At 45.8% G+C, this 14,114-nt stretch overlaps 1 protein-coding gene across 2 annotated transcripts in view; it reads left to right on the top strand.

Annotated features, from left to right (window-relative positions):
- ENTHD1 (ENTH domain containing 1) overlaps positions 1 to 14,114 on the top strand; it is a 120,186-nt gene that overhangs the window by 30,736 nt on the left and 75,336 nt on the right. For both annotated transcript variants that reach the window (XM_020982663.2, XM_020982664.2), the window contains exons 3-4: positions 464 to 685; positions 12,066 to 12,184. In XM_020982663.2, the coding sequence (XP_020838322.1) occupies positions 464 to 685; positions 12,066 to 12,184 (341 nt within the window). The remainder of the gene's footprint in view (positions 1 to 463; positions 686 to 12,065; positions 12,185 to 14,114) is intronic.

Here is a 14,114-nt window from a genome sequence, read left to right as displayed (position 1 = left end):
GAGCATCCCAGACAAGTGTAGTGGGTCCTTAGGGACTCCTTCTGTTCCTTTGAGGTGCTGTCCACCTCTGTTTTGGGGGAGGTATTCTCCCCTGGGATGTGAGTGTTGAAAGTTACGACACTCTCATGGCAGAAAGTCGAACAGAATGTTATGCCAACAATGTATAACAATACTCCTTCATTGTAGAGGGACAAAAACTGACTTCCAAAATATTTTTGCTTGCCACGATATCACAAAATAATGCAGATTCCCTCAGATGGAGGGTACAGATGTCAGGTTTTCCCCCTTGATAGGGCAGACGGGTCTAAACAGTTGACAGTTTTTATGACTTTGTGTTGACTCTGGTTGCTAGTGACCGTGATCATTTGAGTAATTACAGTCTTGGTTTTCTTGTCTCCAAAATGAAAACGATTATAAAATCATTGACTGTTTCCTTCTCTAAGCAACCCACTGTGTTTATCAGGTTACTATGTCCGGGAAAAATCTAAGCAGATCATCACGTTGCTGATGGACGAGCAGCTGCTGCACAAAGAGCGGGAGGTGGCATGTCGGACCAGGAGGCGGACATCCTACTCCATGACGTTTCCGAAAAGACTGCCTGGCGCCAGCCCTACCCTGGCATCGGACGCCTCTGCTTCCGAGAACAAGCGCAAACTGCTCAAGGTCTCCAGGCTGCACCTCACAAGTGTGTATCTGTAAAGGGAGTCAGACTGCATGAGCGGGGTGGGCTGGGGGGCACACCCACATTTAAGAAATATATATGTAGAGGCAGGTGGGTGGCACAGTAGATGGAGCACCGGCCCTGGAGTCAGGAGGACCTGAGCTCAAATCCGACCTCAGACACATAACACTTACTAGTTATGTGACCCTGGGCAAGTCACTTAACCCCAGTTGCCTAGCTGAAAAAAAAATATAAATGTACAAGTATACACACACACACACACACACACACTTATATACGTAATATGTGTAAATACATGCATAAATATCAAAATGTAAGGTTCAGGTGTAAAGGGCAAAAGTTAAGGGGGTACACAGAGGAAAAATGATTGATTTACTACTCATACTTGTTTTATTGAACTACTCCTGAAACCAAATATACACTTGAAGCACAATTTCCTTAAGGTTAGATGTTAACCGAATTAATCCATAACGAAACAACTTGGCATCATGGCAGTTTTGAAGTGTGCGCGTGCCTGGAAAAGCAAAGTATGTCGATGCCCAGTGTGAAAGGAGTGTGATGTAGCCAGGCACAGCAGGGCGGTGGGGACAATACTGAGACTAACCGGTCTTAGGACACAAGCAAGTTATCGCCGTGGCATAGGAAACAAGGCGATGGCCTTGAAAGTATGGATGGCTGGAGTTCAAATCCACACTCAGACACTGCTTTACTGTGGGACCCTGGGCAGTGCCTCCATCTCCTCGTCTATAAAAGAAGAGGGTTGGAATCCAGATAGCCCGGCTTCAAATTCTGGCTTGATCATTCAATGCTGGTATGACATTGTGCAAGTGTCTGAACCTCTCTAGGCCTCACTTTCCTCATCTGAAAGATGGGGGGTTTGGACTAGATAGCCAGTAAGCTTCCTTTGGCTTTCACTTCCACCACAGGGGTGGGTGTGTGTTGGCATCCACCCTCTTTTTCGATTTCCATTGTGGTTTGTTAGCTAAGTCAGTCATCCCCAAATTTTCCCAGCGGGTCTGGTTTTACACAAAAGAAAAATAAAAGTAAATTCTTTGGGCTTTGAGCATGATTTTTTTCCTGGGTATTCACAGTGTCTAATGGAGCTAGGTTGCAGTGTCATATTTTGACAACAAGTGTTGCCATCTAACAAATGATGTGCCCAATAAACCCAATGACGTGAATTCATGATCTGCTTCATAAATTTCTCAGACTAATGGGTCTGTCAATTAGCTTATTTCAAGCAATGTACGATATTTCTTGTAATCAGTGTTTGAATAGTTTCCAATTTATAATGGAATCCGGTAAGAAAATAGTATTCACTTAGCTGCCCACTTTGTTGGAATACATCATTCTGTAAGATGAGGGCAGCTCTACACGAATTAATGCAGGAGTATGGGATTTTGGTTTGCTGCTGCTGTTGTCTGTATAGTGCTGGATGTCTGGCGAGGCAAAGAAGGAGGGGCCTGTTGAGGGTGTGGGGACAGGCTGATTGTTTAGCTTACATACTGGGAAAGGAAGAGGATAAGGAAGAAAGGATCAAAAATGCTGTTTGGGGCATGTTCCTAGCAAAAGTCACTACCTCGTTTCTAGTTAGGGATACAAAGGATTCATAATATTATCCTATGAGGTGCTGGAAGGTACCTCAGAGTTCATCTCCAAAATCCCCATTTTATGAATGAATGGAAAAGAAAAGGACAGGCAGGTTAAAGGACCTGTTTGGGGTCACAGAAGGGGAGTGTCAGGGGCACAGTTTGAACCCAGCACCTCTGGTTTTGGAGCCAGGATTCTTTCTACTGTGCCACAGTCACTTTAATTCAACACGCGTTCATTAAACGACAACTATGTTCAAGTCTCTGTGCTAGGCTTGGGTCACACGGATTGGGGGGAGGAGCAGGAAGAGGTGCTGGGTCCTCCAATGTGGTCCTGCATAAGCAAATAGAGAGTGACTGGATGAGGTGGAAAGCTGTGAGTCCTGGGGGCAGGGGGAGGTCTGAGAAGCCTGCACGGAGGAGCATCTTTGGAGAGATGGCGCTGAGGAGGGAGTGCATAGGGGAGATCCCAGGGGAACAGAACCTGGGGAAGGCTGAAGGCCTCAGCAACGGCTTCTTGACTTCAGGTAGCTGGATCATAATTAGAGGCGAGTTTGGCTGGTCTGATGTGAAGGGGCTGCTCCTTTATTTGCAAAATGAAGTGGAAATCAGATTGTGAAGGGCTTTAAATGACATGCCAAGAAATTTGTGTGTTTTATTTAGGAAGTTTATTTTGGCAGCTTTGTGGAGGATGGATAAAGAAGGGGGAGAATGCCTGTGGGGAGACAAGTTAGGAGGCTCTTAGAGTAATCCAGGGGAGAGAGAATGAGGACTGAGCTGGGGCGGTGGCCTCGTGGGTAAAGAGAAGGAGGTGGAAGGTGCTGCTAGCCTGATGGCCTGAGGCAGAGGGAAGAGTCTAGCGTGACTGAGGTTACACACCTGGTGTCAAGGAGCATCACGATGCTGAGAAATATGGATAGTAGAGGGGCTGCTTTAGGAGGCAAATGAGAAATTCTGTTTTGGATACGTCCAGTTTGAAATACTGGTGAGATGCTTCGGGGGAGCCATCCAGCCGCTAGACTGTCCTGCAGTTTGACAGAGAGATTAGGGCTGGATGTGTGGGTTTGATAGTCGTCTGTATAAGGCCGGTCGCTGACTCTGCAAGGATAAGTGACATCGGTGAAGGAGAGAGGGAAGTGGGGAGCAAAGTTGGAGGCACCCAAGCTTAAGATGCACAGGAGACTGAAAAGGACCAATCCGGCAGATGGAAAAAGAGCCGGGAGAAAGCTGCATCTGCCATGGCAGGGGTTCTGGGCGAGGGAGGGCTGGAGGAGGAGAGGGTGGGAGTGAGGGTCAAGGACGGTGGCTCAGGTTAAAGGGGAACTGAGAGGCTTGCCACAGGTTTGAAGGATGTGGTAGGAAGCCAATCAGGAAGGAAGAAAGGAAACACTTTTGGGACCAGCCGTGTCACGCCATCAATACGGGGAGGCCCCCGAGAACACTCTCTCTACTTAATGCGCACCTTGCGGTTTTAGAGCTGTCTAGGGGCCCTCATAGGGGTCACACAGCCAGGATGTGTCAGAGACAGGACTTGGACCCAGGTCTTCCTGACTCAGAGGCCCGATCTATCGGTATCCACAGCCCAACACTGTTTCTCCTGAGGTTGGATGACATGAATCTGTAGTGGGGACTGTTGCCGTGACCTTGGACAGCTCCAGAGGAGGAGGGGGCAGTGGACAGCAGGGATAGTCTGGCCTTGCTGGCCTCCGCAGCCCCTGCTGGCTCGAAATCAATGATCCTGAGAGGGAGGGGGAGGACAAAGTCCCAGAAGGCCACGGGAGGTCAGTGTTGATTGGAACTGGTCATTGACACGTCCTGGCCGTGAGGAATCAGAGCAAGGTGAGAGGTGGCATTCCGAATCTCGGGTTTCACCACCACCAATGTCGTAGCAGCGGAATTTATGTCTCCTACTTGTACAGGCAATTAACATCTCTACTCTCATGTTTTACAGAAATGGAAACTGAAATTTTAGAATACTTAAAAAGAACACTATGGAAGCCCCTTAAAAACACTGTTTTCCCCATCTCAGATTTTAACCTATCTGGCTTTTAAGAGCCCATCTTCCTGGGCTTAGTGTGCGCAGTGTGGGAGGAAGAATGGGGGAAAATAAAGCGACAACAGAATAGGGCCGAGAGAGAACAGATAAAAGCACCTGCATTTGGAATGAAGAATAAGAAAGAAAAACTTTCCATAGGGAGCTTCCTCAGAGATTTGGGGATGCTGCCATACTGATGCCGAGGGGAGCCCAACTTAGGCCAGGATATATGGGGGAAATAGGATGCTGAAGAGGCTAAAACGGTAGTGGAAACACAGGAGAGGGAAACCTGGAATGTGATCTACAAAACAAATGAAAATCCAAGCAGTGCAAACTTACTGATCTAGTCCCATCCACAGCCACCTAGCCTGTTTTTAAACTTTGCATTCTTTTTTTTTCAAGCTAACATTTCTGTAGCTTAAAGTTGACAAATTGTTGTCCTCATAACCCTCCTTTGAGGTAGGTTTTACCTAATCCCCACCCCATTTTAAAGATGAGGAATCTGAGGGTCAGAGTGGTGAGGTGACTGAGAGTGAAGCTTAAGCTTGGGCTCAGTATTGGGAGAAATTCGACATTGCTGATACTTGTACTTTGCTTAATCCAGAAACCGCCAAGGGGGCAGCATCCACAGGGATCACATTTGTGGCCTCAAGATGATTTTTAGAATCTTTGATTGCTTCCGTGTCAGGCGTCCTGGTATGCACCTGCTCTGTGGCTCACAGCTGTAGAGACTTGCCTGGGACATCTGAGCAGATCTCGGGGGAGTGAAGTGACTGGCCCAGGCTGATGCATTCGAGATATGTCTGAAGAAAGGAATGGACTGAACCCTTTTTGCCCCCAAGGCCAGCTCTCTGTCACTGCTCATCCTGCCTCTGTGCTCTCAAAGAAAGGAATGAAAGAAAGGCAATCGTCTCACACTCAGCAGCAAAGACACATTTTAAACGAATAGGAATTGTATGTGATGGCATCCCTGTATCTTTGTATCTTTGACCATCCTTGTAGAGCATCTGCTCTGTCTTGTTCCATTCGACATGGTATAAGGTCAGGGAAGACACAGAGCTTAAGGAACTATGAGCTTGTGGCAGAGAGAGACAACTCTGGAGGCTCTGTGCTATTGTCATCTCCATTTTACAGATGAGGAAACTGAGGCAAATAGAAATTAAGTGACTTGCCCAGGGTCACATAGCTAGTAAGTATCTAGGGTCAGATTTGAACTCAGGCCTTCCTGACCTTGAACTGGATCAGGGAATGTCAGAGCTAGGAAGGGCCTGAGAACAGGCCATGTCAGAGCTGGGAAGGGCCTTGGAACATTTCCTGATGCCATCTGGCCCTAGCTCCTCCAGCTCAAGCCAAGTTCGCATACTGGTTGTAAGAAGCAAAGGGGAATCTGGGGATTGAAGAACATTGTACATTGTGAGCTCCTTGAGAACGGGGCCTGCCTCTTGCCTTTTTATGTATGTCCAGCATTTAGCAGGGCACCTAACACATAGTAGGCACTTACTAAATATTTACTGACTGTTGAAGGAGTGTGATCTGGGTCAGTGAACCTCAGCATAGGCCTGGATGAGGTTTCACTGCTGTATGGGCCTCCCATGAGAGAGCTCCCTCTGCCAGTAGAGGCTGGCACTTTCTCTGTAACTTCTGGTCATAAAGAGTTGCTCAGGGCACTGAGAGGTTTGATGATTTGCCCAGGGTCACACAGCTAGGATGGGTCAGAGGCAAGGCTTAAACCCATCTCCCTGGCTTCTCCAGCTATTGTGTCATGTGATTTCTGAAGTGTGTATTAGGGAGAAGTAAATGAATGTGGCTTTGTACCATAAATGCAAGAAACCAGGAAAGCCCATACTGAGAGAATGTTTTTAGAAGTCTGGCTCCTGGTTTTATCCTTTCTTACATATTATAGGAATTGCAGCAACACTAAGGGTGTTCACTCATGAATGGATAATTCCACAAAACCCTTAAGTGTGTAAATTTTAAAAAACCGCTAATATTTAATACCACCCCAAAGTAATCCTGCTTTAAAAATCCCCTTTAACATTCAAGTATTGCTTTGACTTAGGCAAGAGTGCCATTGTAAATACGGTCTGTACTAAGTGGGGACTTGGTGGGGTGGTATGCAAAGGAAGCAGAGCAAGGGATCCCTTGCCCTTGGGAAGCATGTAATGTAAACAAAGAAACAGGAGAGCTCTGCAGGGGAATGTTTGTGAATTGTAAATGGCCCCTAAAACTGAGCCAAAAGATGGAGGTTCCCCCTCTGCTGGACACCTACCCATTTTCGTTTGATATCCTGCAGACACAGACCCTTTTGGAATGTTTTCCATAATGGCTTTGAATTCAAACTTGTGCCTCTGACAGACACTCAGAATAAGATGCGTTGATCACCAGTTATGGCATAATCAGCATTTGCTCTTTCTCCTCTCCTCTCCTCTCCTCTCCTCTCCTCTCCTCTCCTCTCCTTCCTCCTCTCCTCTCCTCTCCTCTCCTCCTCCCTCTCCTCTCCTCTCCTCTCTCTCCTCTCTCTCCTCCCTTCCTCTCTCTCCTCTCCTCTCCTTTTTTTTTTTAACATATCTGAACTTTATTTTTTTTGTTAATTTTTTTTTTTTTAGTGAGGCAATCGGGGTTAAGTGACTTGCCCAATGTCACACAGCTAGTACATGTCAAGTGTTTGGTCTGAGGCCGGATTTGAACTCAGGTCCTCCTGACTTCAGGGCCGGTGCTCTATCCATTCTCCTCTCCTCTCCTCCCCTCCCCTCCCCTCCCCTCTCCTGCTATTGCAGCAGCTGTGGAAAAGCCGTTGCAGGGTTTTGAGTAGGGTTGTGACCTGTGGGCAGACCTGGGCCTTAGGAAAGGTATTTTGGCAACTGTTTTGAGGATGAATTAAAGAGGGAGGACATAACTGTAGCCTTCCCTAGAGTGGAAACGGAGGCAGTAGAAAAGTGGGAGCTATATGGAAGAGATTCAATGGGACTTTGCCAACTAGATGGTTGGCAAAGGAAGGTGAGGAAGGAAGAGGCGCGCATGTCCTAGAAGTCTGGAGCCTGGGAGACAGTGAGGCCATCGGGAATAGGGATGTGGGGAAGGTCTATGCTAATGGGGCAGCAGAAGGAAGAGAAGCCCATGAAAGAGACAGAGAGGTCAGAGGGGAATAGGAGAGAAGAGCGTCTCTGATAGTGATGGAAGACACTGTGAAGGAGGACCATAAAGCCAGCAGAGCAGCATCAAGGAGGCTGAGGACCGACGGGAACCATGGCCAGTGTTTGGATTACTTCGTACTCTGCTCAGAGACCCTCAGTACTTCCTCACTGACTACCAGATAAAACACAAACTCCTTAGCCCGGCATTCAAGGCCCTCTGAATCTGGTTTCAGTGCATTCAGCCTCATCATACGCTAGCTCTCCCGTCATACTCTGTATTTCAGCAAAAGTAGAATGCCTGTCGGTTCCCACTCTCCTCCCGCCTGTCTTAGCTGCATCATCTCTGCACGTGCTGTCGTCCCTGATGCCCAGGCTGGCCTTCTTCCAAGTTCTCCTCTTAGAAATCTTTCCCTTCTCCTCTCTTAAGGTCCCAGTCAGGTGTCCTTTCCTTCTCTGATTCCCTGAATTATAAGTGCCCCCTTCTTAATGTCTCCTCCTGCTCTGTTTGGACCTCTCCTGCCCACCTACCACATATTTGTTCTGCTGATCTGTGTCCTTGACTTACTGCCCAGCCCCACATCAGAGCGGAAGCTTCTTGAGGACAGGGATTGGATTTAAAGGTGGAAAAGGCCTTAGAGATCATCTAATCTAGCCTCCTTGTTTAACAGATGAGGAAATGGAGGCCCAGAGAAATGCTTGCCCCAAATCACATAAGTATACACAGTGGCCAGCGTCTGAATCCAGGTCCTCCCGCCCATCTGACCAATTGGATGTCATGAGCTGCACATCCTGTAGATGTCTTATTCTCTTTCCTCCCAAACCCTCCCCTCTTCCTGACTTCCTGATTCCTTTTGAAAGCAGCCCCTCCCCCATCCTCACAATCACTCGGGCTTACCTGAGGATGACCTGGGCTCATCCTGGCCTCCTCTGCTTAATCGGCTACCTGGTCCTGATGTTTCTGTTCTTCACAAAATCTCCTGTCTGTGCCCTCTCCTCTCATCGGAGTCTGCCACCACCCACGGTCTCTGTGTCTCAAGCCTCTGGCCACTGCAGTCCATCCTTTACCTAGCTGTGAAACTAATCTTCCTGACCATGTCACCCCCTACCCCCATTCCATAAGATCCAGTGACTCCTTCTTACTGGCAATATAAAACCCTCTGTGTGGCAGAGGCAAAAGCACTGGATCCAGTCACAGGCCCTGGATTCAAATCCTGGCTCAGCACTTACAAACGATGTGCCTTGAGGTCCGTTTCTGTCTCATTTGTAAAGTGAGGGGGTTCAACTTTGATCTGGAACTATGCTAAAGCAAAGGCCCTTTGACCTTGCTCTTCTCCCCTACTTTGTATCATTATTTCTCTCTTTTTTTCTCTTCGAAATCTCATTTCTTTCATTCTCTCCAAAAACATCTGAATTTATCATTCCTATTTTCCCCTTAACTATCTTCATTATTTCTTTCATACCAGCCCTACCTCTACCAATGAATACCTTACTCACGCTTATCTACCAAGCTGACTTAACTCTTTCAGATTTCTTTTCAAAATTAGATGTTAAAGACACCAAATTGCTATTCTTGCTCTGGAAGACCTTCCTGGAGGGAAATAACCAAAGTAGCATAGAGGAGAAAGAAATATCGGTTTTGGAACACTTCCCTCTATCCTTTTTTAATTTGACAAACGATCATTAGCTCAGGATGCTTAGGTTTGGCAGAGTGTGGTGTGAGGACAAGAACACTGGCCTCAGCGTCTTTCCCAAGCTTATGGGGACGTGAAAATAAAAAGACAAAACGAGTATCTGCCATCTGGGAGGCTCAGCGTCCCCCCACCTCAATTTGTTGCTGATTTTGTCCGTCCTACTTATTAGTCTACTGAGCAGGTGCCAAGTCTTTCCTGTGATTGAAAGGGCAGCGACGACGTTCAGATGCTAAGTCGTAAAGGGAACACTTTGAGAACGTGTCCAGGACCAAAGGGCGAGGGGACACCTCTTCGTTCCCAAAGCAGAGCCTGGCATCCTGAATGAACCCAAGTCAGGATGTCAGCTTCCTGTCCCAGCTGACGAATGTCACAACGTTCTCGAGCACTGTTCTGTGGTATTGCCGTCTGGCCTCACAGACATGGAAATCTCACTAGATAGGTTTTTATATAGCAACTTCCAGCCTAATATGGGAGCATGTATCTTCTGATAAATCATTAGCATCATTGCCTACATCACCTCTTCAGTCTTCCTTTGAGGTTCACAGCCCAAACTGATAAAAAAAAAAACAGTTTACCATAGCAAGGCGACGCCATTTCCTGAAAGAGCCAAATGTCAATTCTTCTCATTGGTGTGCCTCTGTCTAATGGTGTCATTAGACACCGCACATTTCCAGTGTTGTGTTGTCTGGCAACAAGCTGTCCTAGAACCAAGACTACTATTCATATCCCTTCCTAACTGTAATCATAAAAAAGCCTGCCCATCTAGCTGTGTGGCTATGGAGAAGTCACCAGCTTCTCTGGGCCTCAGCTTTCTCATCCGTAAAAAAAGGAGGGGATTGGATGATGACACAAAATTCCTTCCGGCACTAAGGCTGTAACAGTGTCTCTGAGCCTCAGTTTCCTCATCTGAAAATGGTGATATAATAAGGTATAATAAGTAACTGCTTGCCAGGGTGGTAAGGTCCAGATGAAGGTAATATGTGTACTATGCTTTACAAATTTTAGAGCTTAATAGCAATGTCCGTTCTTATTGGTGGTGGTGTCTTGGTGCTTTTTAGTCTAGGGGTATCTAGCTCCTCTGTTCTTGTTCCCCTCCTGGCTTTTTCAGGCACTTTAAAGATGTCCTTCGTTGATTTATTCCATACACACACACACACACACACACACACACACACACACATCCCTGGATGTTTTATATATATATTTTCAAATCTCCAAGTCTATGGTAAATTCGCTCTTGTCTTACTTATTTTTTTATGTAAAACCCACATTTGTTGACTCATTTTGTTAACTTAAAGGACCTGACATATTCCCACAATTCCCTTCAACTGCATTTGCTCTTTAAACCCTCCTGCCCACACTCCTCTCATCCTGCCCCTGAGAGTGTTTCTCCTCCCCTTACCTTGGCTTTCTCCATGTTTTATGGCTGTCTCAAGGGCCTGCAAAAATCCCATCTTCCCCAGTAGCCTTCTCAGATTGCGCTGCCTTTTCTGCCATCATTTATCACCATGCAGTTTAGGACCTAGTTATTCTCTATTGTTGATTTGAGGTAATTTTGTCTCTGTGTCCAAGCTGTAGTGCCTTGAGGATAAGGTCCGAGTCTTATACTTCATTCATTTCCCCCACTGTCCCCCCACAGCACCAGGCACAGAATATGTGATTGACAATTGACATTATAGAAAGGACAATGTGCTTGTTTAAGAACTTAGAGATCTTCAGTCTCTAAAGGAATTCCAAAAGAATTTCATCTATGTGTTTTTTTTTATTTCTCTTCAAAGATTTTTTTTTCCAAAAGGAATGTATTTTATTTTACTCTTTGCTCAGATGATCACACAGATGTGGGATCTCATTGATTTGGAAGTTTCCTTCAACCACGTAGCCATCCATGTCTGCCCCACCAGCACGGTGAGATGGATGGAGTCCTGGACCAGGAGTCGGGAATGACTCTTACTAACTGAATGCTACTGTGGAAATCACTTCATTTCTCTGGGCCTCAATTTCCTCATCTGGAAAATGAGGGGATAGAGGGACTCACTGGCCTCTAATGGCCCCTCCACAGCTGTTGTCCTCTGATCCCATGCTGCTTGGATCCAAGTGCCCCTATAAATTTGCCCAGAGGGTCCATGCTAAGTGTGGAGGCCGCCTTCACTTCCTTCTGAAATCTGGAGATTGCCAAGGAAGGACTTTGGCTGTCCCCTTATTCCTTGTCCTCTTCACTTCACCAGTCCATCTTCTCTTCCCATCATATCATTTCTTTTGCCTTTTTTTTCCATATAACTTCTTGCCAACATCTTGTACTCCATTTCTTCTTCAGAGTGTCTCACTAGTTGCAGTTTTCTTATCAAACGGTCTAAAAATTCCTGATTTTTCTTTTATGGACTACGGAACTCATAATGCTATAATAAAGTTTCTTTTAAATGCAGATAGATATAATTATGGAGGGAGGAGGATTAATGTTGTCCCTTATTGGCCAGAAAGCTGTTTGAATAATTTTCAAACCCTATTTTCTATATTCCCATATATCCTATTTTGTTTTACAAAGTTGAGGTTATGTTTCAAATGCTGAGGCTTTCCTGCATCAGATTACATGCCATCTTGGGGAGGGGGAAAATGTAGAACTCAAAATCTTATAAAAGTGAATGTTGAAAACTAAAAATAAATTTTAAAAAATTCTGAGGCTATAGCAGTGTTGATGGGAATACAGGTAAGAATAGAAGGTCGGGGTGAATTTTTGAATCTGTTTGAGCATGTGAATGCTCACCAAGAGGTAGTAAACAATTAGTTTCATTGCTAGCCTTTGGCAGGTGGTGATAGCGTCAGGAGACCCAGGGAGGTTTCAGCAGCATTTTTCAATGTGATTAACTGAGAAATATAACATTTGTGTTGAGTAATCCTTCCTTTTCACCAAAATAATTAGGTCTCTTTCATTGACAGAAAGTACTTCCAAGACAGAACTGAGACCAGAGCAGAGCTACTGCATCCATATGCCAAGCAGAAGTGCAGTGTCCCAGGAAACACTGCCACTCAAAATGAACGTTTGGAAATCAGCAGAAGTAAGTCTTGAGACAAACTGATAGAGAATTATCTGGCCTGCTGAGGAATGAACTGTAGCTGCTGGAAAACAAATACTTCTCCATCTTCATGCGGGATCATAGGGTTAGAGTGGGAAGAACCTTTGGGGCCATTGAGTGGCCCCTTCATTTTGCACCTGAGACATGGAGGGGCTAAGGGACTTACCCAGGGTCATCCACTCATAAATCTCTAGATATTTTTCTCTCCTAGCTTTGCTTATTTTAACCTATTATTGGAGTGCTGAATATGTAAGCAAGACACCTTTGGGAATTACATTTTCCAAAAAAAAAAAAAAAGGAGATGGTACTTGGGGTGGTTGGTTTCCCCCCAGAAATGGAAATTTCTATTATATAACTTATCTACAGAGGGAGTTTAGTTGTCTCTTCCTTTGATTTCCAAAGGAGACTGGCCTCTAATTTGCCATGTCTATACAGAAATCCCTAGAAAATATGACTCTTAAAAGCAATTTGAAATCTGAAGACAGAGAAACAATTTTACTAAGAAAAGAAAGGAGCTGTCTGAAGAAGTCATTGTAGATGTGTGGGAAACTCACTGACCAATTTAGATTGAAACAAAGGCCAGGGCAGAAGAAGGAAGCGAGAATGAGTACAAAGGGAAAGAATGGTTCTGGTCGTGTGGACACAGTGAAGGTAGCCCTGAGCCCAGAAGGAGTGAGTCTGGTCGGGGAAGCTAACCCCAGCCAAAAGGCTGTTTGCTTTGATCTCTAGAAGGGAAGAGTAGGGGGTCAGGTTGGGTGGATCAAGGAAGGGCTGGAGCAGCCTCTTGGGAGGGGGATAATGGAAGTAGAGGAAAGGCACTCCTCAAAACTCTTGTATTTGTCCTATTTTTCTCTGTCAAGGTGAGGGGTCCTTGGGCTAAATAGGTCAGGATCAACATGGCCCATAGGAAGTTACTATGCAGGATAAGTAAGGAGGTGTTAAGAGAGGACCGAGCTACTAAGACTCAGGTAAATGAGAGCCTGGGTGTGACTGCTGAGCCCCTGTCTGTGGCTCTGAAAGACCCTGGGGAAGAGACATGGTGTCACAATGTGGTTGGTGCTCCTGTTTTCAAATAAGGGAAAAGGGTGGAGTCTGCCAACTCTAGACCAGTGAACTTGACTTCAGTTCCAGGAAAATTTCTGGAATCCCTTCTGAATCCTGGGCAAGCCACTTAATAACCATTTTAAAAGGATGGATATAGAGGAGGAAATGGTAATCACAGAGTCTACCTGGCTTCTTCAAGAACTGCTCTTGCCCAGCTAACCTCTTTTCCTTTTTGGTTGGGGTTACTAGAATGGTAGTTGAGAAGAGCGCCCTAGAGGTAGTTGACATAGATTTTAATGACAAAGTCTTTCATGCTGTTGTTGTGAAAGACATGGAGAGATGCAGGCGAGGAGATAGTAGAGGTAGGTGGATTTGGGCCCTGTCGGATGGCTTGCTGTCAGCTTGGAAAGAAGGCTTCTGGGTGGAATACTCCAGGATGTCCCTGGTCTTGGAATCCTCAATGTTCTTAACAACAACGTGGATGAAAGTGTTAATAAAGTGCTTATTAATTTGAAGCAGACACAAAGCTAGCAGAGAGCACTAACAAGGTAGAAGCCTGGCAGGAACCAAAAAGAAGGAGATGGGCCCCCTGCCGAGGGGAATGCAGAGGTCTGGATTTCAATAGGGACAAATCCCAAGTGTTACATTTAGGTTAGAAATCAGCCTTACAAATGCCCTTTGGAGTCTGCCTATACCAAAGACAGTAGTGATGTGATCTATGTTACTACATCTGAAAAAGGTCTGGGGGGGTTTAGTGGCCTTCAGGCTCAATATGAATCTGTCATGTAATTTGGAAATCACGAAAGCTAATGCCCTCCTCTTCTGGTGGTATTAAGGAAGGCCTAGAGGCCAGAACTAGGGAGCTAAG

This window comes from Phascolarctos cinereus, unplaced genomic scaffold, assembly GCF_003287225.1.
Source record: "Phascolarctos cinereus isolate Bilbo 61053 unplaced genomic scaffold, phaCin_HiC Scaffold_1;HRSCAF=81, whole genome shotgun sequence".
Taxonomy (NCBI): domain Eukaryota; kingdom Metazoa; phylum Chordata; class Mammalia; order Diprotodontia; family Phascolarctidae; genus Phascolarctos; species Phascolarctos cinereus.
The sequence above is the reverse complement of the archived record's forward strand: the minus strand, read 5'-3'. Positions and strand labels throughout refer to the sequence as shown.